A 27,876-nucleotide genomic window follows, 5' to 3' on the forward strand; every position below is an offset into this window, starting at 1 on the left:
CTCGCTGGGCGCTCCTCAGGGGGGCTGCCCATCACTCCACCATCTCTCTCCACATTTGCATGTCTATGCCCTTGTACTGCATGTGTGTGTGTCTCTGGGTTCAAAAAGCATGTAAAAATAGAGTGAAAAAATAATTTCCCCATCGAGGGATTAATAAAGTATATCTTCTTCTTTCTTCTTCTTTCTTACTTCTGAAGTCAATCACCATCTGTTTCTGATGTAAAGGTGGTTGAGATTGCATCAGTCGACGAAATCTGTGACGACCCCACTGTGATGACACAGCTGTCATTGTGTTGTGAAAAGGGGAGAGCACTGTACCCATTTTCAGTGTCCTGGCTGAGGGCAGGAGGTTGTCACTGAAGTTTTCATAATACATGGCCCCGTTCATCTTCCCCATAATGTGGTGAAGTTGTCCTGTCCCCTTAGCAGAGAAACAGCTCCAAAGCATAATGTTGGATGCAGTTGTCTCTTTCTCCCCAAGCCTAACATCTGACCTCTGTGCTTGCCAACAAGGATTTCTCCACCAAGTACTAGGTCATTTTTTTTAGGGAATCAAATACTTATTTTCCTCACTGACATGCAAATAAATGTATAACTTTTAAATAATGTGATTTTGAATTTTCCTGCAAAACTGTGCCCGTAGTAAACTAAGCAAATCATACTCAACCTCTTAACATGACATTATTAACTTCCCTCTTAAATGCATAATGCAATGAGGAGAGAGACGTACAAAGCAAAAACACAAACACAAATGAAACACAAACTGACGTGTGTATGTCTGCCTGTCTTACCTTAAAGGATTCCATGTCAGAGAGCAGACAGGCACTCTGCATCCGGGCACGGAGGTGAGTACCCTCGGCTGATGTTCCTAGTTTGGCCAGTACTTCTGACTGCTCCTCTAACAGATCTTCTGTCATAGGAGCAGGTTCCTAAACACACATACTAATTCACTAATATAATTTGCACAGAGATATTTGTTCATTTGATTACATCAAAATATTAATAGTATATTAATAGATGAATCTCCGAGATTATTCTTGAATTACATGACACAATATGAATTATTTAAGTCAAGTTTCTCTTGAAACAATGCGGGCACTGATACTGATTTCTGTAATTGTAATTTCAAATGGAAAGGCAAAATGCACATATTTTTAAATATTAATTTCTGAAGTAAAACAAACAATATTTTTTCACAGAAATGTATCTCACAGAGATGTAGAAATTTTAAAAAACCTGGTGTAATCATATAACAACAAACATGTAAGTTGATAAGCCTATCACTTACCAGTAACCATGAAGACCAATATAAATATTAAAAAAAATCACAGAATGGTAAGACAATAAATAATGGTAATGTCACTCAACAGACAGCAACAGAGTGTCAAAGTTCTGTTTAACCATCTTTTTTTATATTCAAATATTAATAATTAGGTGTTTGTATATGGATATATTAGAATGATGTAATGATAATATTAAATGGATGATAACATATGAAGTGTGTGTGAATGAGAATGAGACAAACGGTGATAGAGACATATAGAGATTCTGACCTGTGTGACAGGAACGTAGAGAGGCTCCATGGAGTTCAGTAAGGTCATGTTGTTATAGGGGTGTAGCCTACCCTCTGCTTTACTTTCACCTTGAGTATGTGCAACCTCTATCTCCCCCTGGTCACTCAGGCACTCAAAGAACTCATCATCACTGTCGCTCCATGAGTCCCAGGATTTCCCTGGAGACACTTCTTTTGTTGAGGTGGATACAGTCATTGCTGTTGAAGATTCTGGTATGGGCCGAACATTCTGGCAGCCACCCCACACTCTCCGCTCTCTCTCTTTGCTTCCTTCCAGGAACTTGCGAGCTTCATCCCTGGCCCTCTTCCTCTCGATACAGCAGTTAAGCATCTATGCAGGAATACCAGCCTTTTTTAGACACTGAATACTTGTCTGTCAGTCTATTTGACTTGTCTTTACTCATAACTTTTTGTCATTCAGAGTTCCTTACAGCTTTATTAGCACATAATACATACTACATTTTCTTATTGGTATTTATTGGATAGGGAATGTCCTAAGTTTTGATGTGTCATTTAAATGTTTGTCCACACAGAACAGACCACAGAAGTGATGATGAAGAAAAAATAGCTTGTATTAGTATACGGGCAGATCTGCCACATCCAATATGGCGGACGCGTTAACGTATCGCAGCAACGGACCAACCTGCTCAATGAGGCGTCTATGTATATGTCTATGATCTATCCTAACTAAAGGAGAGTCTATGGCGGAAAGATGGATAAGGACAGACTTTTAGGGGGAACATTTCATTTGCCCAACGGCTCGTTGGACAAAAACAAGGTAATTTGCACAGTTTGCAAAGCCGAATTTAAATTCCACAGAAGTAACACGACTTTAACATATCACCTCAAAGCAAAACACCCTGTTAAAATTACCTCCACGGGACCTCGCCAGTCTACACTACAGGAGTGTGGCACTCGTCAGTATATTTCCTCATTCTGGCTTTTTTCTATCTGCACTGTGCATATGTGCACCTTAAGCCAATAAAATTAATGAATTTAAATATACTTTCTGTGTTTATTCTACATTAATTTGATCATTTTACATAAATAAATATTCATTATAAGCTTCAGTCTCAGAAAAATGCAATTAATTTATTGATACATTTATTGATAAATTAATCACGATTAATTACAGAAAATTTTGCGATTAATTGGTTAATTTTTTTTAATCGATTGACTGCCCTAAAAAAAATATGTAGCAAACTTTTTTCTACAACATTGTTGCTCCAAATGAGGCAAGAGAGGAATTCTGGCAGAAAATTGTAAATTCAACTCAATGAGATCTCAATGCTCACTTTAAATACAGCATATTTAAACTGAAAGTGTGCCAAAATGTAGGTTATGTACGTGTCTGTATTTATAGAAGAATATTATTGTGAAATTTAAATATACCCTGGTAAAACAAGCAACCAATGAAATGTAACCATTTCATTAAACATATAAATATATAAATACTTTCATTGGCAATAAAGAAACAATAATAATAAAAAAACTGCACACATCATGTACACACTGACACAGTTTAGGGTTTTAAGGTCTTGCCTATCGGTCACATTTTTTCTTTTTTATTCATTTCATTAACTTTACTCTAGCCATTGTTTCCTTTCCATGATTATTATTGTATAAAATAAATCATTATACTTATTTTTTTTTTTGAAAAAGTAAAAACTTGGCCTTAACTATGATTTTCTCAAATCTCTCCATTAAGAATAACCATAGACACTGACTTATTTGGCTTTTTCTATCTATTATTCTATCCTTCCATCCTCAAACACACACAATTATACATTTAGTATAAATGGCTACCTGAAGCTTCTGATGCAAAAGACAACAGCGAAGATCAGGAGGTCCACCAGTTAGTCTGCATTAAGAAGCAGAGAAAATAACATGAATATGAGTGAATATGGCTATAAGTATAGAGCAACTACATCAAGTGCTTCCTGAACTGTTTCAACCTGTGCAGCCTTGAAAAAACAATTACCCTGCATAAAGTTTGTATCTTGATGTATATACACTTGTATTTCTGTATTTATCTGCCTGTGTTTGAATACTCAAAATAGGTGGTATAAATGAAATTTACATTCAATCAAAATGTGCCGACATCACAAAAATGACACAACTCAGGCAGTTACTATGATGTTTAGGATGCAGAGGTCAAAATGTTAAACCATATGTAAAGTGATATAATATGTAGCCCTTTTCAAACAAGCCTAGGAGCGGCTCAGTTTATACCCACCCATAGATGAGGTAGTTGTTTTCCCAGCGGTAGCGCAACTCAAGGACAAACTCTTGCCAGAGGTGGGCGACAGCTCGTAACCCACCATGGTTGTAGTTGACCAGACACACACACAGTGCCAGTCGGTAGGTCAGACTATCACTAGGTGCTGACTTCAACTGGAGAAATAGGTTCTGGACACAGGGATAAAAAGCAGGAACAATGTATAAACAGCCTACAGAAGTTTAATTCAGAGGGGAATCAAATGTAGGGAAAAACTGAAAAACTGAGTAATGGTGATTATGTTAATTGAAACTACTTAGGGAATTTGTGTACAAAAACGTTTCCAAAGGTTTGCACGTTATTACTGCCATTTCACCACGTTGTCTTCAGTTCTGTTCAGTGTGAAATGCAGAAGATTGTTTAATCAGAAGCCCTCGAATGAAGGCAATGTGTTTGCCTTGAATGGCAGCCAATGTGGTCAATGTATGAATTTATGAATGTGGTGTAAAAGCCAATGAGTGATCAGAACACTAGAAAGCCGCTATAGAGGTACAGTCCATTTACCATGGTTCTGCACTGAATGTTTCATGTACCATTCCATATTAAAAACATCCTTGATTGGCACCCCAGTCAAACTGTCACAGTATGTGGTAAAAGAGCAAACGTACATTGTCATTTTTATCTTGATCAGCTTTCCCCCAGGCATTTGACTGCGCAGTTTTATCCTTGCTATTGTCTGAAGACTTCTCAACAGCAGCATCTGGGAAGAGATACTGAGACAGAACAATACATAAACATTTAAATATAAGTGCAATTCAATATTTACATAAAATCAACCTATGAGTTTAAGAATGTCTCGCCTATCAACATATTTAGTCCAACCCAGCCTTTGTGCTAAACTGACATTAAGCAAAAGCAAGATATCTCTGACGTCCTAGAGGAAAATTGATTTCAAGGCTTGCACATTTGTGTCTCATGGGAAAAATATGCAGATACATTCAATACATACACATTTTTTAGGTTAAGAGAAGATAGACTTCCCACACCGGGGAAATTCGCTTGTTACAGCATTATCATCATCATCATCACCATCATCTCATCAGAAATATATAGGAAAAAAATCCAATCCAAATCTGTTCAGTGCACGCAGTCATACGACGATATGTCTGAGTGAGTATAAAAAAAAGTTGAGTCCGCACTATAATCCAGGTGGTGGTAATGAGCCTAAAAGCTGCCAGAAACAGTCATTACAGAAGAAGAAGAAGTAGTTACAAAAAAGGAGGAAGAAGAAAAGTGATGGAAAGTGTGGAGTTGGAGAAGGCGGCTTCATTTAAATCAGCTGTTTGGTAGCACGTTGGCTTCCCAGTACAATATAATGGTGACGGCACGCAAGTGGTGGACCGGACAAAGACTTTCTGCCGGCGATGTTTCACGGAGGTGCGGTATGTTGCTGGCAACACCTCAAACATGCTAACCCACATAGGACGGCATCACCCCGTCATATCTGTCACTAGTGCAAGGAAAAAAACGTCTTAGGTGTAACAACTTATCCCCGCTGCTTTTAAGCCACCTCTTGACATTAACACTGACAGGGCCAAAAACATCACAGAAGCAATTGGCGTATACATATCAACATCTATGCGCCCATATGCCGTAGTAGAGGAGCCCGGCTTCGAGTATTTATTAAAGGTGCTTGAGCCACGCTACAGTGCCCTATCCCGTACGCAGATCAGCCAGTCTGTGGTCCCTGCCATTTACAAACGTGCACGAGCAGTGGTGCAGTATGAGCTGTCTACAAAAAATGAATAGAATAAAACATAAAATAAATGTAAATACATTTGTTTTACGTTTCGGCTTTTCCCTTCAGGGGTCGCCACAGCGAATCAGTTGCCTCCATCTAACCCTGTCTTCTGCACCCTCTTCTCTCACACCCAACTACCTTCATGTTCGCTTTCACTGCATCCATAAACCTCCTCTTTGGTCTTCCCCTAGGCCTCCTGTCTGGCAGTTCAAAACTCCATCTCTCCTCTGGACATGTCCGAACCATGTTTTCCCGTTGTACTGAACCGTGACCCTCATACTGAGGTACGTACCGAACCATGACTTGTGTGTACCGTTACACCCCTACAAGATATACTTGAAATAGAAAAACAAAAAAGAATAAAAAAAGTTATTTACACTATTTACATTTATATTATGTACATGTACACTAAACTGTATATACTTTCAAGTACACAGATATGCAGGCTGGATCATTTGAATCATGCACATGTACAATACCAGTCAAAAGTTTGGCCACACCTTCTCATTCAATGGCATTTCTACACTCACCAGCCACTTTATTATTAGGTACACCTTGCTAGTACCGGGTTGGACCCCCTTTTGCTGCCTTAATCCTTCGCGGCATAGATTCAACAAGGTACTGGAAACATTCCTCTGAGAGTTTGGTCCATATTGACATGATAGCATCAGGAAGTAGCCATCAGAAGATGGGTACACTGTGGTCATAAAGGGACGGACATGGTCAGCAACAATACTCAGGCAGGCTGTGGCTTTGCAACGATGCTTAATTGGTACTAAGGGGCCCAAAGTGTGCCAAGAAAATATCCCCCACACCATTACACCACCACCACCAGCAGCCTGAACTGTTGATACAAGGCAGGATGGATCCATGCTTTTATGTTGTCGACACCAAATTCTGACCCTACCATCCGAATGTTCCAGCAGAAAATCGAGACTCATCAGACCAGGCAAGGTTTTTCCAATCTTCTATTGTCCAATTTTGGTGAGCCTGTGCAAACTGTAGCCTCAGTTTCCTGTTCTGACCATGTCTACATGCCTAAATGCATTGAGCTGCTGCCATATGATTGGCTGATTAGAAATTTGCGTTAACTAGCAGTTGGACAGGTGTGCCTAATAAAGTGGCCGGTGAGTGTATATACATTTGTGTGAACAAATAAATAAATAAATAAATAAATAAATAAACAAACATTGTAAATTAACACTGAAGACATCAAAACTATTAAATAACATGATGGAATTACAGTGGGGAGAACAAGTATTTGATACACTGCCGATTTTGCAGGTTTTCCCACTTGCAAAGCACGTAGAAGACTGTAATTTCTATCATAGGTACTCTTCAACTGCGAGTGACGGAATCTAAAACAAATATCCAGAAAATCCAGAAAATTAGTTAGAAAGTTAATTTTTAACATTTATACCTCAGGCACTTCTTATATTTATCTCTCTTAAAGGAACTTTTTAAACATGTTAATGTGTTGGTTTTCTATTAAATAATATCAACATTCAGCATAAATGACCCTTACCAGTAGGACAGAATTGAGTATATCAGAGTTGAGTGGTGACTCATCAATGTGTCGGTGGCGTCGGATGTGCTTTCGGGCACTGTGTACCATATTAGAGACAGACATTTTGGAGATTGGCACTGTGGCTGCTGGCTCTGTCAGCTTAGATAAAGCACAGCTGATGTCATTATTTTCTGCAGAAGAAAAAACAGAAGTATTTACATATCACATTAAGTACTTACCAACAGATTTTTCATACTGTATAAATTGTGTATTTGTGTGTTGTATCTCTGAGAGAACATCGACATTCAGAGTTGTGGTAATAGGAGGCTTTATGCAAAAATTTCACAAACTAGTGAAAGAGAGTAGCAGACCCCATGTTTTAGAATATGGTGTCCTTAGTGATAAAATTGATGGAAATTCCCATTCATTTGCATGTTGAAAAACAATGGCAGTAATCTGACCTTTGCCCTCTTCTTCAGCCAATCCTCTTCCCAGAATTTCTTCTGTAGACTCTTTCCTACAGCAGAGCTTAAAGAACTCTGTCAGAAAGTCACCTGTATGGAAAGAGAAGAATTGTTCAAATCATTGACATTTTTTACACTGGTTATATAGCTAAGACCAAAACCTTCTGCCTAAGTGACTACCACCCAGTAGCACTTATTTCCACTATCACAAAGCTTTGAGTGGTTAAAACATCCAACAATTCATGCCTCCCTAACTCGCTGGACCCACCTCGATTTCCAGGCAGTGCTATTGCCTTATCAATTAACACTACACACTATGAACTCTGTACACTAACTTTAGTATACCCTTTAATAGCATTATTCCCCTTCAAGCTCATCACCAAGCTCTGTGATTAGATCCTGGTAGCCAAATGTTGGGATCAGAGCCCCCACGAGACTCCACAAATGGAATTTGTTCATTATGTGAATTAAACTTTTACTCTTTTACTGTGAAACTTAATTCATTAATCCATCCTTAATACATTTTGAGTTGCATCTCTCACTTTATATGACTCTCATGTAACTCAACACACTGACCTGGTCAACAAAACTCCAGATCGCCTTTGTTCTTTTTTCTTCCCTCACTTACTCACAGACAATGCATGGAGCAACCCGGTTTTCTCCTACAGTTCAATTTAGTTCCATTTTATTTATACAGCGTCAAATCATAATAAAAGTTATCTAATGACACTTTTCATATAGAGTAGGTCTAGACCATACCAACTTTTTCCCCTCTTCTTTAAGGGTTGTGCCCTGAGGAGCTTGAATATTCATTAAAGTTATTATTTCTAAATATCTCTGATAATTAATTAATTAATTAATTGCATATACAGTTTAGTTTCCCTTTAAACCATTTAAGCCCACATCAATTTACAAAGAGCACCTCGAGCGGGCAGAAGCCAGACACAGCAAAAGCATAGAGAAGCCAGTGGATTTTCAAAATAAAAACACCCGGTGCAAATTTGTCGTTCGTAAAAACAGACAAAAGCTAAACTAATAACTACATAGCATATTTACACATATAGAAGCATATTTAGAAGCACACATAGCATATTTACACATATAGAAGCATATTTAGAAGCACATAAACCAAGAAAATGACCAAATCTGAGCAAGTAAACAAAGTCTGATGGTCAAACACTCTGAAACGTTCCCTGTGGGGTTTGAAGTTGCATGCAGGATGAACCAAAACAGCACTGCATCAGTGACCTGACAGACATTTGTCCGGTGGGGTTTCAGGGTTACAGCAGAAATCCGGTGGCCATCTACCCATATTACACATCGAGTGTAGTCAGAGCAGCCTTTACGGATGTCCGAAATCTACTCCGAGGACGACAAGGAGTCCAGTGTGGCCTACTTTTACCCCAACTGTACTTTACTACCCCAACTTTCATTTTATTTTTATTTTATTCACATAGCATTACATCCTGTTCTAGAATTGCTTATTTTTTTACCCCCAATGCTGAGCTGATTGAAAATATTACCAACGACCATTTCTGACTTTTCTTGCCTTTTGAACTTTCATGGGACATAGGACATAAGTCAACAACTAAACAATAGAGATTAAACACATCTCTCCTTAATGGCAAAGAGTTCATTACCTTCATCACAACAGGGATTCAATTTTATTTGGTCACCAACACCTCCCCACAAATGTCACCACTTATATTATGGCTGACTGCGCAAAAGCATATTTTAGGGGTCTTATTATCTCTTATCTCTCTTTTGCAAGCGCAAAAAAGAAAAAGAGGGATGCTCGACAACAGAAACCAAAACAATTATAAAATTAGAACAACAATGGTAAAATGGTAAATGGACTGTACTTCATTACTTCGACGTGCAGACTGGGGGAGCCGGGGATAGAGCCTCTGAGGAGTGGGAGATTAAAGAGAAAATCTCGTCCCTGAAAAATAATAAAAGTCCGGACCCGATGACTACATTAATAAATAATAGCCTAAGAAATATTTTCCCCCCTCCCATGCTCTACAATCTTACAAATTGGCACAGTCTTGGAAAGAATTTTGGTGGCATTATCGCCCCAAACCAGAAGATGGCGGTAGTGAGCCCAAATCTTTTTTCCTGAAGAAGAAGAAGAAGAGAGAGAAGACAACGCCTATAAGAACTTTGACCTGGAGCTTTTCCTTCATTTCCTATACTCAAACCAAAAAAGATGGATCCCAACGTGAAGAAGCTTCTTGCGATTGCTACTCGAATGCAAAATGTTTACACTCAATGGTAAACAAGGTTTTCCTTCCCATGGACGTCTTCCGGTTTGACTGCCATTTTTTTTACTGGTTTGTGGGACGTTATGTGGGGCTCCGGTTTCCCAAAAGTTGAATCTGGCTCAACTTCAGTCCCAGACGCCGGTGATGTTTTTTGCGGCAACCCTTGGGTTGCAGACTGCCGAATCGAAAGACCTCCGGTTTTGCCGGTTTCCCTGATCCTGTCTGAATGCCTGCTAATACACAAAGATAGTAAAATATGGGCTGAAATATGTGCCACCAGAAACTGAATTTATATTTGAATTTGAATTGCTTAACTTGAATAATTGCATTAAAAAACTGAATGTGAATCACATAATTCAAATTTGTATTGTTCAATTTGAATCATTGCATTGAAAAACTGAATCTGAATTGTAATTTCAAATTGAATTTCTTAGTTTGGAACTGAACATTCAGTTCTCACAATTCAAATTCAGTTCTCGCAATTCAAATTCAGTTCTCAAAATTCAATTTCAATTTTCTGTGACAAACATCCGGGTAAGCTGAGGCAGAGCAACTGAGCGCAGATACATAGAAATGCTTTTTGAAGGTTTTTGATCAAATTTGAAATGGCGGAAAATCCAATATTGCGCAAATTGACGTCATAGGGTGTGTTGAACTCGTCCTGATCCAAGGATTAGAAAAAATGAAATTTGGACCAACGGGTCCAAAGTTATGAAGCTGAATGCACTTTAAACTTTGACATGTTCGTGGCGCGTTCAATGTACGGGCATGACAATTCTTGAGGTTGACCATGGGACTGCTGCCATAGACTTCAATTGCAGAGGAAAGTAGATCAATAGTAATAATAATAATAATAATAATAATAATAATAACTAGAACATTTCTAAAGAAATTTTGAGTGTGCGTGACTCTGGCCCTGTCGTCCCCATACATTATTACTGACACTGCTCAGCAAATTCAGTACTAGAAAAGAAATTTTGAGAGTGACGAGTGGGCTGTTGCTGGGGGTCTGTATTCAAAAAGCGCACCTCAAATAGTAATTTTTAACACAGGAGCAGCTAGCGCTTACGTGCTAGCAATTAGCATTAACATGTTAGCATTAGCTTGTTGGCATTAGTATGTTATCCTTAGCATGTTAACGCTGGAGCGCTAGCAATTAACATCAGCATGTTAACATTAGCATGTTAACGTTAGCATGTTAGCATTTTAGTGCTGATGCGCTACCAATTAACATTAGCATGTTAACATTAGCATGTTAACATTAGCATGTTAACTCTGATGCGCTAGTAGTTAACATTAGCATTTTAACATTAACATGTTACCATTAGCATGTTAACGCTGATGCGCTAGCAATTAACATGAGCATGTTTGCATAAGCATGTTAGCGATGATGCGCTAGCAATTAACGTTAGCTAATGTTAGCAATTAACATGTATTTAATTCCTAGTGGCTAATGTTAATTAGCACTAATTTTAACATTGGTCGCTAATGTTAACAAATAGCATGTCTTTACAACTAGCGTTAATGCGCTAGCTGCTCTGCTGTCTCTGTCTGCCATTTAGCGTTAATGCGCTAGCTGCTCTGCTGTCTCTGTCTGCCATTTTACACTGACAAGTTCAAATTAAGTGCCAAGAACTACTAAAATGGCTGCCACTCGGCTTCTGCCTGCTGGCCCCTCCCCCCTCTCCTCCTTCAAGCAGGCTGAGGTTGCCAAGCAACCAGGACCTAATCAGCAGCAGCTAATCTGCACCTGTTAGAATTAACATGAGCATGTTAACATTAGCATGTTATTGCTGATGCGCTGATGCGTTACCAATTAACATTAGCATGTTGACATTAGCATGTTAGTAAATTAACATGTATTTAATTCCTACTGGCTAATGTTAATTAGCACTAATTTTAGCATTGGTCGCTAATGTTAGGAAATAGCATGTCTTTACAGCTAGCGCTAACGTGCTAGCTGCTCTGCTGTCACTGTCTGCCATTTTAGACAGACAAGTTCAAATTAAGTGCCAAGAACTACTAAAATGGCTGCCGCTCGGCTTCTGCCTGCTGGCCCCTCCTCCCTCTCCTCCTCCAAGCAGACTGAGGTTGCCAAGCAACCAGGACCTAATCAGCAGCAGCTAATCTGCAACTGTTAGAATTAACATGAGCATGTTAACATTAGCATGTTATTGCTGATGCGCTGACGCGTTAGCAATTAACATTAGCATGTTGACATTAGCATGTTGGTAATTAACATGTATTTAATTCCTAGTGGCTAATGTTAATTAGCACAAATTTTAGCATTGGTCGCTAATGTTAGCAAATAGCATGTCTTTACAGCTAGCGCGTTAGCTGTTTGCTATTTGCTCTGCTGTCTCTGTCTGCCATTTTAGACAGACAAGATCAAATTAAGTGCCAAGAACTACTAAAATGGCTGCCGCTCGGCTTCTGTCTGCTGGCCCCTCCCCCCTCTCCTCCTTCAAGCAGGCTGAGGTTGCCAAGCAACCAGGACCTAATCAGCAGCATCTAATCTGCACCTGTTAGAATGTCACTTAGAGACTGAGAGAAAATGCTGAGACCTCCTCTCGAACAGGAAGGATTTCTGGCCAAAACCGTATTTCCAATCATTGAACCGGCTTGACTTTGAGCATCGTGAGCCCTTCCTGATCGTCTACATAGTCGTTTTGTGTCGATAAATGAAGAAATGTGCCCTTGGGAGCAAGAGAGAGAAACGTTACTTCTGCTTTACTCCAGAAAATTTCCCGCCTTTTTAACATGGGAGTATATGAGGCTGAGGATGGGAGTTGCTGCCGCATATTTGCGTGTCACGCCAAAACTATATATGACAGCTACAACAGTGTTATCACTGCGACAGCCTCGAATTTTCCTACGTTTGAGGGGATAATCATGTCTGTAGCTGTGCATTTGCGGCCACAGTCGCAGTTTACAAATTTATTTTTCGACGACTTTTTCTCTCCCCCCTCCACTCTAGCGATGGCATCACTCACTCTAGCTCTGGAAAGTTCTCGCAATACACACCCATTCATTTTTTTGCCGTGGTTTTTGGCTATTTTTGGCAAAACCGTTTGCCGAAACTCTTAGAAAAGTCTGGGAGGAGTAGCGAGCCAAAAAAAGGGCAGAAGAATAATAATAAGCGCGGTGGATAACATATAGTGTGCGCCTTGCACGCACACTCAATAATAGGAAAAGCTACTAACACAATAGGTGCCTTTGCAGGCTACGCTGCTAGGCCCCAATAATAATAGGAAAAGCTACAAACACAATAGGTGCCGTCGCAGGTTACGCTGCTAGGCCCCAATAATTAAAGGGAAGCTCTGAAGCTTGATCTGTTGAAGCAGTATAGCTACAATACAAATTTAGCATTGGCGTACAATTGGTCTACATTCATGATTTTGTACTGTCATACAAATGAAAAACACCATTACAATGTTTCAATGTTCCTCTCTGGTCACATACATCAGAGAGAAACTTATAAACATCGGACTAACCACCAGCAGGTTTTTTCATTGAACCTGGAAGTTTTTCGGAGCTACTTGTTGGAGGTGCAGCAGCTCTCTATGGATTTCGCTGGAGACGCCAGGGGAAGCGAGACGGTGCACTCGCCAGACTGAGGCAGCGGGAGTTTCGTACTGCACTCGCGTCTATCCAAAGTGGATAGACAAGCCTGCTTTGACTGCACTGATTGGAATGTTTTTAAAGGCTGCAGCCTCAGAGCTGGATGAACTGCCTGATACCATGACATCATACATCACATTCTGTGAGGACATGCCCACCAAGACCTTCCGCACATACAATGACAACAAACCCTGATTTACAGCAAAACTCAGGCAGCTTTGTCAGGTCAAGGACGTGGCCTTCAAAAGTGGGGAGTCCTGTATAACCAAACCAGACCAGGAACACACTGACGATGGAGAGGAAAGCAGGTAAGAGAAGTTACACTGAAAGCATGAAAAACAGCCAGCAACCCAGCACCAGTGTTGAGAGGCCTACAGAACATCACCATACAGGAGACCATCCCCTGCCAGACAGGAGGCCTAGAGGTTTATGGATGCAGTGAAAGAGGACATGACGGTAGTTGGTGTGAGAGAAGAGGATGCAGAAGACAGGGTTAGATGGAGGCAACTGATTCACTGTGGCGACCCCTGCAGGGAAAAGCCAAAAGGAGAAGAAGAAGACTATTGGGCAGCTCACTCCAGGGCTCTTACCTATTGGAAAAGCGGAGGGAAACTGATTGATAGGAGCCCTTTGTGGTTACAACTAGAAGCCTCTGACATCAAAAATTCTTCACTTCCTGCCCTTCTATTTTCTGGTTCTGCCCTGATAAACAAGTCAATTAAACAAAACTTTACCCTAAAGCATTCTTTCTGCAAATATTCAGTCAGATAAAGGTGGCCTGCCAGACTCAGTGTTTCCATTAATGCTCCAATATGTCAAAATAATTCATTCAAACCTGGACTTTGACTTTGGCTAAATGGGGTGTTTAAGGTCTGGAGGGAGAGGGGTATCAAAACATTTTTAGATCTGTACATTGATGGCAAATTTGCATCTTTTACTCAATTAGGGACTAAGTTCAATCTCCCAAATTCCCATTTCTTTCGATATCTTCAAGTCAGACATTACACTAAGGAAAATGGCCTACACTTTGAATTCACCCCTACCACTCATCCTTTTCTTGAACATCTCTTACTGCCTCCAGACTCGAAGCAGCTGGTATCAAAATTTGTAAACGGCTTTACCACTACTATTTCTTCAGATTTACATTAATGATGCCTGGGCCAGCGCCCTGAATTCAGAGATATCAGCAGAGTTCTAGGAAGAGGCAATGTCCCAGGTTCATTCTTGTTCTATTAACTCACACTACAAGCCTATTCAATATAAGGTGATTCATAGACTACACTACTCAAAAACAAAACTAAACCACATCTTTCCATCTGTGTCTCCTGTATGTGACAAGTGTTGTTCAGCTGAGGGATCACTAGCGCATCTATTCTGGTTCTGCCCAACTCTGCATAGTTTTTGGACTGCAATCTTTGAGTGGCTTTCAATACCCAATTCCAAAGACATTCAGCCTAACCATGACCTGGCCATCTTTGAATGCTCTGTAATGACTATTGAGCTACCACGCAGCGTGCAGATGGCTTGGCAGATAGGAATGGTGATGGCTAAGAAACTTATTCTCCTGACCTGGAAGTCCACCACTCAACCTTGTTTTGCACACTGGATGAAAGAAATGCTGTCCATTATACAGATGGAAAAATTCTGTATGTACAAACCCAATACACAAAATAGGTTTAAGAAAACATAGGAACCTTCCTTGGTACAGTGTCACATCACCTGACAACCACAGGGAGTCTGACTTATCTGGCTATATAACTATGTAGTACGGTGTTGGATTGGATTGACTTATTCATGTAATTTTACCTTGCTCTGGAGATATTGATATTGCGACAATTTTGTCTGAACAGAATAGCTATCTTGTGAACTGCCTGGCAGTCTTTTGTTGTTGTTGTTGTTTGTTTTGTTTTTTCTCCTGTATGTCCTGTTACTGTCTTTGAAAAAAAAACTTGTAAAATATAAATAAAGTATAAGATAGCCTCATTACCCTTAACCCTAACCCATAAATGGTCAATGAACTGATGTTAGCTATAGCTAATTTAGCATCTAACTTATTAGCTAGCTATCTACTGTATGAACATGAATTTCCATGTGCTATTTGCAAGTTAAACATTAATTCAACAAACAATATAGTCTCATTGTCTTATTTTTTCACATACACTGCAAGGGATTCATCTTACCTAGTAAACACTGCGGATTTTCAGCTGTCCTGACACGGACTGACCAGTGAGGAGCTTGAAGTGGGTCAAGGTCACTGCCAGGTCACAAAAACAGTAGATATATAGTTAAATCATACACATATACATTTCTGTAAATGTTAATATCAGTAATAATCAGTTAAAAAAATGTCAGAGCAATATTCAAGAGTGAGTTTAGTATCTCCATCAGGTATACACCTGGAGGGGATGATGCATTTGGTCATGCGTGTGTCGGTCTGCAGCTAATCTCACATACTACTGAACCAATTAGCCTGATAAATAAAGTATATGGGACAGTCTTACCTGTAGACATCATTATCCACAACTATGCCTTCGGTCAGGTGAGGCCAAGTGGTTGCAAGATGAAGCTCACTACAAGTTTTGTTTTGCACAGAGAGACATTAAGACACTTTAACTTCATCACAATATGTTTACATACTGATATAATACATTAATGTAAACATAACAAAAAGGAAACATGAGCTTCAATTTTAAAAATTAAATAATAATAAAAAAAACAATAAAAATTAAAGCTGCAAGCAGGAATGGTCGGGCCCTCGCACATGTGCTCACGTCAAAATGTGAGCACGTCGAAATGACCATAAGAAGTTTCAGACAGCTCTGAGAAGGTGCTTCCTGCCGATTTCTTCTTTGAATCTTTTTATGGATCGCCACGCCCACACAGTTTCGCCAAAATTCATAATTTTGAACTTTTACTCAGGAAGTCTATATGAATAGACCTACCAAGTTTGAAGTCAATGAGGTAAAATCCCTATGAGGAGTTCATTCAAATGCGACCCCTGGAAAAAAACCAGTCCAAGTCCAAATTTGACAAAAATTTGACGCCGTACGCTTCACTGTAGCCCCGGTCACTAAGAGACTTTTTTGTGTGTCACGGTATGTTACATACTCCCTCCAAATTTCGTACACATGGATGAAACCGTGGCGAGGGGCACCTCCGAAAACACACATCTAGGTGGTGCTGTCGAGCCATATGCGTACGTCCATGTGCGAGACCCCGTAATTTTACGCCCGACATTGGGGGGGTAGGCAAATTTTCATGAGTTTTCGAGGGGATATGGGCCGTTGAAAATGCGATTTACTTTTAAACGTTCAGCGTTCGAAATCCAATAGGGCCTCGACCCAGCGTGCCGTGCTCGGGCCCTAATAATGGTGATGTTCTACAATTCGGCTGAGGTTACGTAACTGTGTGTCCAAAACTGTGGCGGGGCTGCCTCAAAGAAAAGGGGTCGCTATGAAGTGTTTTTGCCATGCCTCCCAAATTATATTATGCAGCCGAATTGTGCATTATATTGGTCTTAACAACCACAAGAAGTTTTAGACAGCTCTGAGAAAGTATATGATAGCCCAACACTTTTGCCTGAAAATCAGCCAAAAAGTCAATGGAGTCTCATTTTTTTCCGAAAAAATCGGCAGCGTTGACTTTGACGCACCGTCACGGTTTCAAACGCATCGGATAAAATCCCTACGAGGAGTTCGTTCAAATGCGACCCCTGGAAATTACCCCCAAAACCTGAAAAAATAAAATAAAATAGACAAAAAATTGGACGCCGTACGCTTACGGGGGGGTAGGTAAATTTTCATGAGTCTTCGAGGGGATATGGGCCGTCAAAAATGCAATGTACTTTTAAACGTCGTTCAGTGTCGCCCCAGCGTGCCGTGCTCGAGCCCTAATAATCAATGTCTTTACCTGATTGGTTCCTCGCAGGCTCCAAATGGAAGCTTTCCAAATTCCACTCCTCCCACTTCACCTCCAAGAAGTGTGTCAAAGTCTGCCAACAAGATACACAACAATAGAGTACTTATGCTTGACAAACACCATTCGCACACATTCAACATTTAAAAAAAAAATAATAATTCTTAAAACATCAACACATGGAATTATGTCATAAATATCTTTAGGAGAATTAACCAGTAACTGCATAGTCAAAAATGTCACAGCAATGCACTCCAAACAAGTGGTAAACAGGCAGCAGTTGGAGGTATTTCACACCTAGATGGAGAGGTAGTCTTAGCTGCTGGGGACTGCATCCATACCTACGTCGCACTGTGGCATTACCCAGCAGAAATTGTCAGCGGTGGAGACCCCCTGAAGATATTTGAGGCAACAGCGGTGACATGCAGCTGGCAAGCAGCATAGTGGGCCATGCAGCTGCTGCATTTAGTGTCAGGGGAAGTTAAGACTGTGATACTTGGCCTGCAAGCCTCTTCTCAAGGGAGGTTCCAGGACGTCAAGACGGCTCTCCTCAACCGCATGGGGCTGTATCTGCCCCAGTTACTGCCTTCAGACTGAAACCCTTGTTGAGGATATTAATTGTTACATGCATAAATATGCCCGCTTTTCATTCACTATGTCAAACTGATCCCAAATCATCTCATTTGGGTTTAGATCAGGTGACTGAGGCCAGATCATCTATAGATCACCATTAAATAGCCCTTATGTAAACTGGAGGAGCATTTTGGGTCATTATCTCCCACACCATCACACCTACTCCTCTATGATTTACAGTGATAACCACACATGGAGGATCTGTGGCTCAGGAGGTAGAGTGGGTCATCCAGATAATATGTGGTTTGATTCCCGGCTCCTCCAGTCTGCAAGTCAAGTGTCCTGAGGGAAGATACCGAACCCCAAATTTCTCCTGAACGCTGTGCCACCAGTGTTTGACTGATCCAAACTGGTGAGCAGTTGCCAGCTTCCATGGCAGCCAATGCCAATCATTGTACAAATGTGTGTATGAATGAGATACGAAACATATATAACATAAAAGGACCTTACCAGAAAGGGGCAGAAGAAGTACAGCCCATTTACCATATACATGTAGATAAAATCCATTTACTCAAATCTATTTACAGTGACGGTTGGAATTTAAAAAGCTTGTGTTTCTTGGCCCAGGCTCCTCCTCATCCTCCTCCTTCTTCTTCTTCAAACAGCTACACCTCTGTCTCTTACCACACACACACACGAATGTTCAACCCCACCTGTTTCTCTATCTCTGTATCATACAGGGACATCAGTATGTTAAGTTGCCCAAAAAACTCAAAACAATCAAAACAAATGTACAGTATCGGTGAGGGAATTTTCTATTCTAGCATGCCACATATGGAGGATACAAATGGTCAAGCATATGTCTTAAGGTCAATGTAGGGACAGTGTTAAATCTTAGCTTATCCTACAGTAAGTCCTAACCTAAAGAAGCTGTAATTAAACCTCTATAAAAACTCACTCCAAGATCCTTTAAAAACCTGTCACCAACCAGTTATGTAAATTTCTCCATAACAACAGTTTGAGGATATTCATTGCATCACAACACAGATACAGCACTTCTAATTGCACCAGGCAACTAGAAGACTCTGTACTTCTCTTGTTTAACCTAAGTACTGCATTTGATGGACCACTGACCATCACATACTCCTACAGAGACTTGAACATCAAATTGGCTATAATGGAGCTGGTTTCGGTCCTATTTATAAGATCAATCTCAGTTTGTACATGTGAATGATGACAAAGTTAGGCACAGAGTTCCACAAGGTAACTCTTACCAAACATAGTTACTCTAGATGGGATCCTGGCCTCCAGCTCCACTGTAAGGAATCGATAGTCATCTTTTATCAGGATATGCCCTTTAACTCCCACATAAAAAAACCTTCCAAAGACTGTCTTTTTTCACCTACATAACATTGCAAAAATGAAGCAGAATTTTTGACGTTCACGATCATGTCAAAGGGAAGCTGAAGCAAGTTATGCAGGACTGCAAGTAATTCTCTTTGGCCTTGGATGAAAGTACAGATGTGATGGATGTCAGCCAGCTGTTGATTTTTACACAAACTGTTGACAATTCGTTTGAAGTACACGAGGAGTTACTGAAAATGGTGTCTTTGCATGATACCACCAAGGGCACTGACATATTCAACACCGTTAATAGTGTTACAAACGTGTATGGTGGCTTGGACAAGCTGTCAGGTGTTGTTACTAGCTCCCGCGATGCAGGGAACGCGGACCGGCTTCGCAGGGCTCCTCCAACAGAGCAGAGTGAACTGCCCCATACTGCACTGTATCATACTTTAGGTGATTGAGTATTAGTTTTGTGATTAAGCGACATGCAGGACAAATACGTTAATTTTAATGCATGTTTCATTTATCTACAGGAGGACCTCTGCACCAAGACAATGAACTATAGCCACGTTATGGATTTGGTGACTAAAGTCACAAATCTCATCCGAGGAGGAAACAGATCCCTCAGTCATAGGAGATTCATAGCATTTTTGGATGAATTGGATGCTGCATATGGGGATTTACAAATGTACACGGAGTCAGATGGATGAGTTGGGGCAAGTGTCTGGAGTGTTTTTTTGCACTGTGCTTTGAAATTCCAGTGTTTTTGGAGGACAGTGTTCATGGTGATGTGAGTGCTTACTGCAGGAAACTCAAAGACACTGGTTCTATGTGACATGTGTTATAAAAATTAGGGTTACACAGCTAGTTAGATGTTTTAACTTATACAATGTTTGTTCCTATTTATTACATGTCCTTAGGGCACTTCCCTTTATTGCTGTTTTCCTGAGACTGGAACGTAAAGTTCAGGTTAATGTATAAATAGAGGGATTTCAGAACAGAATGGGGCCTAGGGACAGGTCAGAGAGGTGACATCAAGATTGGGGACATACTGGCTACTCATTAGGTGATATGTTGAAGAAAGCTGTTTAAATGCATTATATGCAAATTGACTGTTAACAATTTACAGGGGTTGAGACAGCCCATCTTCAGGAAAATGTATAAGAACCAACTGTTAACACTCCTCTGGGAGCCTTTTTCTCTGTAACCCCTTTAGGGGGTTGCACGGTGAAACGCTCCTCTTGTACAAGAACAATAAATTCAACTTAAACTTTGATGTTTTGAATCCGATCCTTCTTATTTAAGGGTTTTTCTTTAAAAATTCCTGTAACAACATGGCTTTCCTTACTGACATTACTTCACATCTGAATAACCTGAACACAAAGTTGCAGGGGAGAGACCAAACTGTGTGCGACCTGTATGCACACATGACTGCATTTCAGCGCAAACTAGAGCTGTTCAAAGAGGGATTTTCATCCCATCCTCTGATTTTGACACTTTCTCGCTTGTGAGGAGATGCAAAAAAATGTCCCTCAGTGAGAAGGGTTACTTCACAAATACAAGGCCGATATCGAGAGACTGCAGGAGCAGTTCAAACATTGTTTCCAAGATTTTCACGCAAAGCAGCCACGGATAGTGCTCTTCGTGGACCCCCTCACTGCTGCTGTCAGTGAGCAACCTTCAGAGTTGCAGCTGGAACTCTGCGACCTGCAGTCAGATAAATTTTTTCAAGCAAAGCGCAATGAGAAGGAAATTTCGTTTTGGAGTCTGCTTCCACAGTCCCGTTGTCCATAACACAGAAATGCTAAAACTGTAATTCCTCAAGCCACTTGAGCCAGGCTCCAGAAGGGAGTCTATCTCCATAAGCACCTATATTAATGCCATGACATGAGTGCCCAACTTTACAGCGGAAATTAACATCGAACAGCCTGGTTAAAAAAATGCTTTTTTAAAGGCTCAATCAATTATGTGGGATCTAATTTGAACTGGTAACTGTAATGAACTTGCAATTTAGTACTTAGTAGAGTACCATTTGCTGATATGACCGGCTGCAAACGTGAAGCATAGCCAGACACCAGCTTCTGGTAGCGTTCCTGAAGAATCTCAGCCCATTACTCATGGGCAATGGCCTCCAGTTCACTAATACTCTTGGGTGTGCGTGCTGCGATCGCCTTCTTTTTTTTTTAATCCCACCACATTTTTTTGATGGGGTTCAAGTCAGGTGACTGTGACGGCCACTCTAGAATCTTCCAGGACTTCTTCTGAAACTAAGACTTGATGGACTTCGAGGTACACTTAGGATTATTGTCCTGTTGGAAGGTCCATTGACAGCCAAGCTTTAGCTTCCTCACAGATGGCATGACATTTCCTCCTAGTATTTCATGATACTTGACTGAATCCATCTTGCCCTCCACATGGTGCAGGTGTCCAGTGCTAGAGGAAGCAAAACAACCCCGGAGCATCACAGAGCCACTGCCATACTTTACTGTAAGCAGGGTGTTCTATTCAGGATGTTCTTCATTTATCTTCCTCCAGACGTGACACTGAGCCATAGGCCCAAAGAGTTCCAGTTTTATTTAATTTCTTCACAGAACAGAATCTTAAAACTTCTGGCTTATTTACATGTTTCTGAGCATATTGGAGGCGACTTTTGGGTCAGTAGTGGTGTACATCTTGGTGTCAGGGCATGAAACCCTTCAGTGTTTAGTATGCGCCTTACTGAGCAAACTGAAATTTCATTGCCTGCTGCCACCAAGACTTGCTGTAGTTCTTTTGTAGTCACTGAAGTGTTTTTGACCACCTGCCTCCTCAGGAATCTGGTGGCAGACGTTGATAGCTTCCTCTTTCTGCCACGTCCAGGTAGTGTAGCCACTGTTCCTTTAACTTTAAACTTGAACTATGCTTCCAACTGTATTTCTAAAAATTTTTCTATCTTTTTGTCTCATTTTCCTTGTTTGTGCAAGACAATGATCTCATCTCTCTAACTTTTTGGACAATTCTCTGGACTTAGTTCCCTATTTATTTGCAATCAGACATGACCATAAAGAAATGCCAGTCCAGGTATCTGACGTTTTGTATCTCAAGCACAACTAATGCAGTTAATAAAGCTCTTCATTATTTACATCAGATGTGCTTGAGACATCACTTGATTTTCAAATCTGTGTTCTTATAAGGGATTCTATTCAGGGGGTTGAATAATTTTGAGACTGCAGTGCACATTAAAAGTAGCATTTTGTGTTTAATTTGGATAAACCCATTGTAATATTAGTTTACATGAACTAGTTAAACTGTTTCATTTATATATTGCACAAAGATGAAAAAATAATAATTTTACCAATAAACCTAATTTGCAATGGGGGGTTGAATAATTCTGATTGCAACTATATGTAACATATACATACACATACAGGGATGCAACGATCCACATTTTTTCACGTCTGATCCGATACCTGCATTTGGATATCTGCTGATACCGATACTATTCCCATACCAGAGCTCTGTTTGCTTTAATATTATTATTATCATTATTGTTTTATTTGTTTTATATGAGGCTGTAATAAACTCCTACGGGCAAGTATATGTATGTATGCATGTATGTTCCAAAAGGCAACTTCAGGTAAGTATGGGGTCAGAAAACAGGAAAATTCCCATCCTGAAAACAACTGTAAGGGTTTCAAATTGATTGTCAATATTTATTAAATTCCAAGACAGGGTTAAATTACTAGTGCAATACACACCATCAAAAAACAAAAAATACCTGTCGTATAAACTGCACAGCACAGATACAAATCACTATATTGGTTACAGGCCATATACTCACGATATTTTTAAGCTATATCGCGATACACAATATATATCTCGATATTTGTGTTGTTGTTTTGTATTGTTTATTTCTAATAAATAATAATGTCATTATTACCTTGATATTGGTATTGTAATTGCTCAGAATCAATGTAGAACAGTAGATTTACACTTGCTGTATGAGACACACCTCTTTTTATAGCATTTTAACACTTGTCATATTTTGTATGAATTTTTTATACATTTTATAATGTAAATATGAGCTTTAAAGCAGTGCAGGATCATACTTGGCTTATGAGACACTTTTTTAAATCAAATTTTAACCATTTTTCATATTTTATAAATAAACGTTTAATACATTTAACATCCACGTCTTATTTTGAAAACTATGTAGCAACAGTTTTAAGTGTCAAATATGAAATAAAGAGTAAACTTCTCTACACTACCCCTCTCCAAATAAAATACAAAGTGCTGCTTCATCTGATTAGCCCAGGTTCCGCCTCTCAGAATAGCGACTTTACAAACGTTGCACGTTGCTGTCTTGCTTTGCGGCATTTCGACTAAAATACACAGCGAACATGTTGTGTGGAAAAGTTCGCTAGCCCCAGTGCTGCTAACCTGTTAACTGCCTGGCTGCAAACTGTGCAGTGGACTTTTTTTAACTAAAGAACAAATTAGCCAACAGTTCTATGTGGAAACCATTAATGTGTTACATTTGAAGAAAAATGAATGTTAATAATAAATGTATAAAAATGTTGTACATTATGATTAAAAATATAATACTGTATAATACTACTTGCATTGTTCTTTGACATCATGACAGCTCTGTTATAAAACTGACAGTATGTGATCATATTGCCAAAAATGTAACCACATCATCCTCTGTTCTGTATGTCCTACCTGGAGGTTGTTGTGGCCATGAATACTGCTGCCAGTCCTGGAGAATGTAGGTAAAACGGATAGCAATGTTGACTGGAGGTAGGGGGGACAGGGTACAACCCTGAGGAGAAACAAAAGCAGAAAAATGAGCTGTTGTCTGGTTAATATACCCACTGCATTAAGTTGTGTATTCTATTTACAGTATGCTTAGCAAAAGATGGTTTGTCCCTTTCTATTCCAGGCACTATGGAATCAAATAAACTACACTCAAGAACATAACTAAGTAGTAAAAGTCACAGTTTCATACATGGGGAAACAATAGCAGATTTATATGGAGCTATTTTACAATAACTAAAAACACTGCCAGACTTATCGCAGTTACTCTCATAAAAATAGGATGTGTACAGTCGTCCCTCGCTATATCGCGGTTCACTTTTCGCGGACTCGCTGTTTCGCGGATTTTTATCAGTGTAATTTTGCATGCTTTTTTTTTACAGCGTACTGTACAGTATGAACGCGCATTGTGTTCTGCGTCCTAAATTGGCTAAGGGAGAACCGCACTGCGTCCTGATTAAGGAAGTATTGTACAAAATGCGTGTAAAAAAGTGTATAAAAGTGTGTGGTTAGGGGTTTTACGGCCTTAAAACATGTATAATAATTGTAAAACTTACTTCGCGGATTTCGTTTATTGCGGGCTATTTTTAGAACGTATCCCCCGCGATAAACGAGGGACCACTGTACTTGGAGACACCCACAAAGAACACAAGTCCTAGCATAAGCATAGACTTCAAAATGTTTCACGACTGGAACCCAAAGCAAAGCAAGGGCCTCCTACTTTATGGTTTAATATGCTTGTTGATGTTTAAGCTTCTTTGAGAATTAGGCCACTGGTTTCTTTTATTTACCCTTCAATGCTTGCACCAGAACTGTCCCTACTCCAACGTCATGAGCAGAAATTGGCAATGGAAATCTAACATAGCTTTGACCTGAAATGACAACACTCACTAAATTACCATAATTTAAAAAAAAGAGATTTGTCAGGAGCTGTAAAAAAATAAATAAATTCAAGTTTTCCAGCTTCATTTGAATATGGTATGTACTAAGCTTTGTGAAAATTCAGCTTCTGGCTGCACTCCACACAGAGACTGAGAGAAGTAAAACTAATTTTACTTCTCTCGGTCTTTCTGTGTGAACTACTTCAAACCAGAAATACAGGAGCAATTAAAGCTGCAAGCAGCGATGGTTGGGCCCTCGCACATGTGCGCATGTCGAAATGTGCACATGTAGAAATGTGCATAATATCGGTCTTAATAACCACAAGAAGTTTCAGACAGCTCTGAGAAAGTATATGATAGCACAACACGTGAATGTCTGAGAATCACAAGCAATCAGCAGGTGCTTCCTGCCAATTTCTTGTTTGAATTTTTTTTATGGATCGCCACGCCCACACAGTTTCGCCAAAATTCATCATTTTGATAACTTTGTATATATATGAGCACACCTACCAAGTTAATGGGATAAAATCCCTAGGAGGAGTTCGTTCAAATATGACCCCTTGTCAACCAGCCCGAAACAGCAAAAATGGTGATTTTCATTCTTAAATATCTCGCTTCCTTTTTCCTTTGACTTTTTTGTAGGTCTTGTCCATCTTCTACAATTCGGCTGGGTTTCGTGACTCTGTGTCCAAAACTGTGGCGGGGCTGTTTCAAAGAAAAATTCAAGGGGGCACTATAGAGCGCTTTTGCCCCGCCCCCTAATTAATTATGCAGCCGAACTGTGCATAATATTGGTCTTAACAACCACAAGAAGTTTCAGACAGCTCTGAGAAAGTATATGATAGCCCAACACTTTCTCCCCAACTGACTGGTCTAGAAAAAACCCTGGGAGGGCCTAAATAACAAGTAACCGCAGACAAACTACTTTTATGTGGTTCTATGTAGAAACAGGATAAATATGTGATTGTGCTACGTACAAGTCCGCTTCCAAGCAAGTCTGGTGTGGCCAGTTGGAAACTAAGACCGTCCTTTTAAAGTAGTCTTAGTTCATTTGAATATGTATGAAAAGTTAGGTGTGAAAGTACCTAAAAACATCTTATAACATGGAAGATATCATTGTCTATTTATACATAATCGTCGAAGTGGGAGCACAAAATACAGAGAATATAGCTCACATAAAAGTACACTGAGAATTTGGGTTTATAGATATGTAAGAATAATGCCATCAATTCATTTTTTTAAATATGGGTCTTGCTCTATAGCACTTACTATCTTAGACTTGAAGATGTCAAGCAAGCCAGACAAGTGATTGTACTGGTTTGGCACCTTGCGGAGGTGGACCATCTCAAAATCAGTGCGTACACCTGGTCCCTGGCACTCTCCAGCATACATACGCCTCCACTTCTGCTGGATCTGCACAAACACTGGCACCTGGCTGAATGCACAAGATACCATAACATATACCATAGTAAAAATTTTCAGAACATACCATAAACACATATGGAATTATGTAGTAAACCAAAACATATAAACTAACCAAAATATGTTTTAGATTTTTTTAATTACTCACCTTTTTCTTTGATTACAGCTTTGCACATTCTTAGCATTCCCTCATTAACCCCTTCTTTCACTGTATGGTCCAACTCATCACAAACCATCTCAACTGAGTTTAGGTCAGGTGATTATGGAGTCTAGGTTATGCAGCTTTATGTCTTACAGTAATGATAGACTTGATTTTTTGTGGTAATGGTCTCAAATGCTTTAAGAAGTCAAGAAATTCCAGTACCGTAATTTTCAGACTATAAGCCGCTACTTTTTTCACAAGCTTTGAACCCTTGCAGCCTATACAATGGTGCGGCTTATTTATAGATTTTTACTGGCCAATGGCCATGGAAAACACGCAGCTGAACTTATTAGTGGTATTGTATTTCTGAGAAAAGCTCACTTCACTGTCACCTTTACAAAAACAGATTAAAAACTTATAATTATAGAATAATTACTATATGTATTTCAATACATTTTTTTATTAAAAATAATATGAAATGAGCAGGATGTTAACGCTTCAGTCATTTGAAGGCAGCAGGAGAGATATGATGAAGATCTAAAACTTCAGATTATAGAAGTGCCATGTCAGTGCACTGTGCCTTTACACATGAGCATCTATGTTTATCTTAATTAGATTACTTACAAATGACACCAGACTACAACAAAATAAGCACACTTAGACACAACTATGGGGAGACAGAACTTATCTTGACTCATTATGCATCACTGACTGCTTTCTACCTTTATTTTAGCAAAATTAGAGTTTGTGTTCTATTCTTAAAGTGCTTTTAATGGTGCAAATGCTGCTTTATCACATCAATTATGATATGAAGTTACCATTTGCAACATAAGATGTTTTAGAATTAATACTGAAATGATACTGATGTGATCTTTATAGGTCTTAAACCTGCTACTTTACGCTTGTCATGGTGCTTGCATGATTAAAAGTGGTATGCTTCTGGTCATCATGTATTCTGTCATTCAGAGCTGTATTGATTTGGTTAGATTGTAAATTTTCTGAAATTTGTGACAAACATAAAAAGCAAAAGCTAACAATATTATTTGGTATGCCATAACCCAATTTTCAATTTAAAAATTGCCTTTAACAAGGACATCTTTTTTCCCACACTGGACTAACAGAAAATAGCCAACATTTATGAGGATCACTGCCTTGAGTAATGAATATGACTCACCAGCCACTGTTGGCCAGAGAAATAGAGATGGAACTGAGAAGCAGATTGCATTTGGACTCGCTGATGATAGCCTCACAGTTGGTTCCAGGGGAGATGACCACAAACTCTCGTATACCATACCTGTTACCACAGACACAGTTACAACAGAACATGCACATCAGCATTATATTTCTAAGCCCA

The 27,876-nt window shown here is 39.6% G+C and overlaps 1 protein-coding gene across 2 annotated transcripts in view; it reads right to left on the minus strand.

Moving 5' to 3' along the window:
* Nucleotides 1-27,876, minus strand: part of rab3gap1 (RAB3 GTPase activating protein subunit 1) — a 112,727-nt gene that overhangs the window by 78,639 nt on the left and 6,212 nt on the right. For both annotated transcript variants that reach the window (XM_027289111.1, XM_027289112.1), the window contains exons 6-18: nt 27,697-27,816; nt 26,228-26,393; nt 23,985-24,084; nt 17,358-17,439; nt 15,950-16,018; nt 15,629-15,702; nt 7,561-7,653; nt 7,118-7,290; nt 4,460-4,564; nt 3,810-3,982; nt 3,380-3,434; nt 1,554-1,904; nt 792-929 (exon numbers count right to left, since the gene is read on the minus strand). In XM_027289111.1, coding sequence (XP_027144912.1) covers nt 792-929; nt 1,554-1,904; nt 3,380-3,434; nt 3,810-3,982; nt 4,460-4,564; nt 7,118-7,290; nt 7,561-7,653; nt 15,629-15,702; nt 15,950-16,018; nt 17,358-17,439; nt 23,985-24,084; nt 26,228-26,393; nt 27,697-27,816 — 1,699 coding nt within the window. The remainder of the gene's footprint in view (nt 1-791; nt 930-1,553; nt 1,905-3,379; nt 3,435-3,809; nt 3,983-4,459; nt 4,565-7,117; nt 7,291-7,560; nt 7,654-15,628; nt 15,703-15,949; nt 16,019-17,357; nt 17,440-23,984; nt 24,085-26,227; nt 26,394-27,696; nt 27,817-27,876) is intronic.

This window comes from Larimichthys crocea, chromosome XVI (assembly GCF_000972845.2).
Source record: "Larimichthys crocea isolate SSNF chromosome XVI, L_crocea_2.0, whole genome shotgun sequence".
NCBI lineage: Eukaryota > Metazoa > Chordata > Actinopteri > Sciaenidae > Larimichthys > Larimichthys crocea.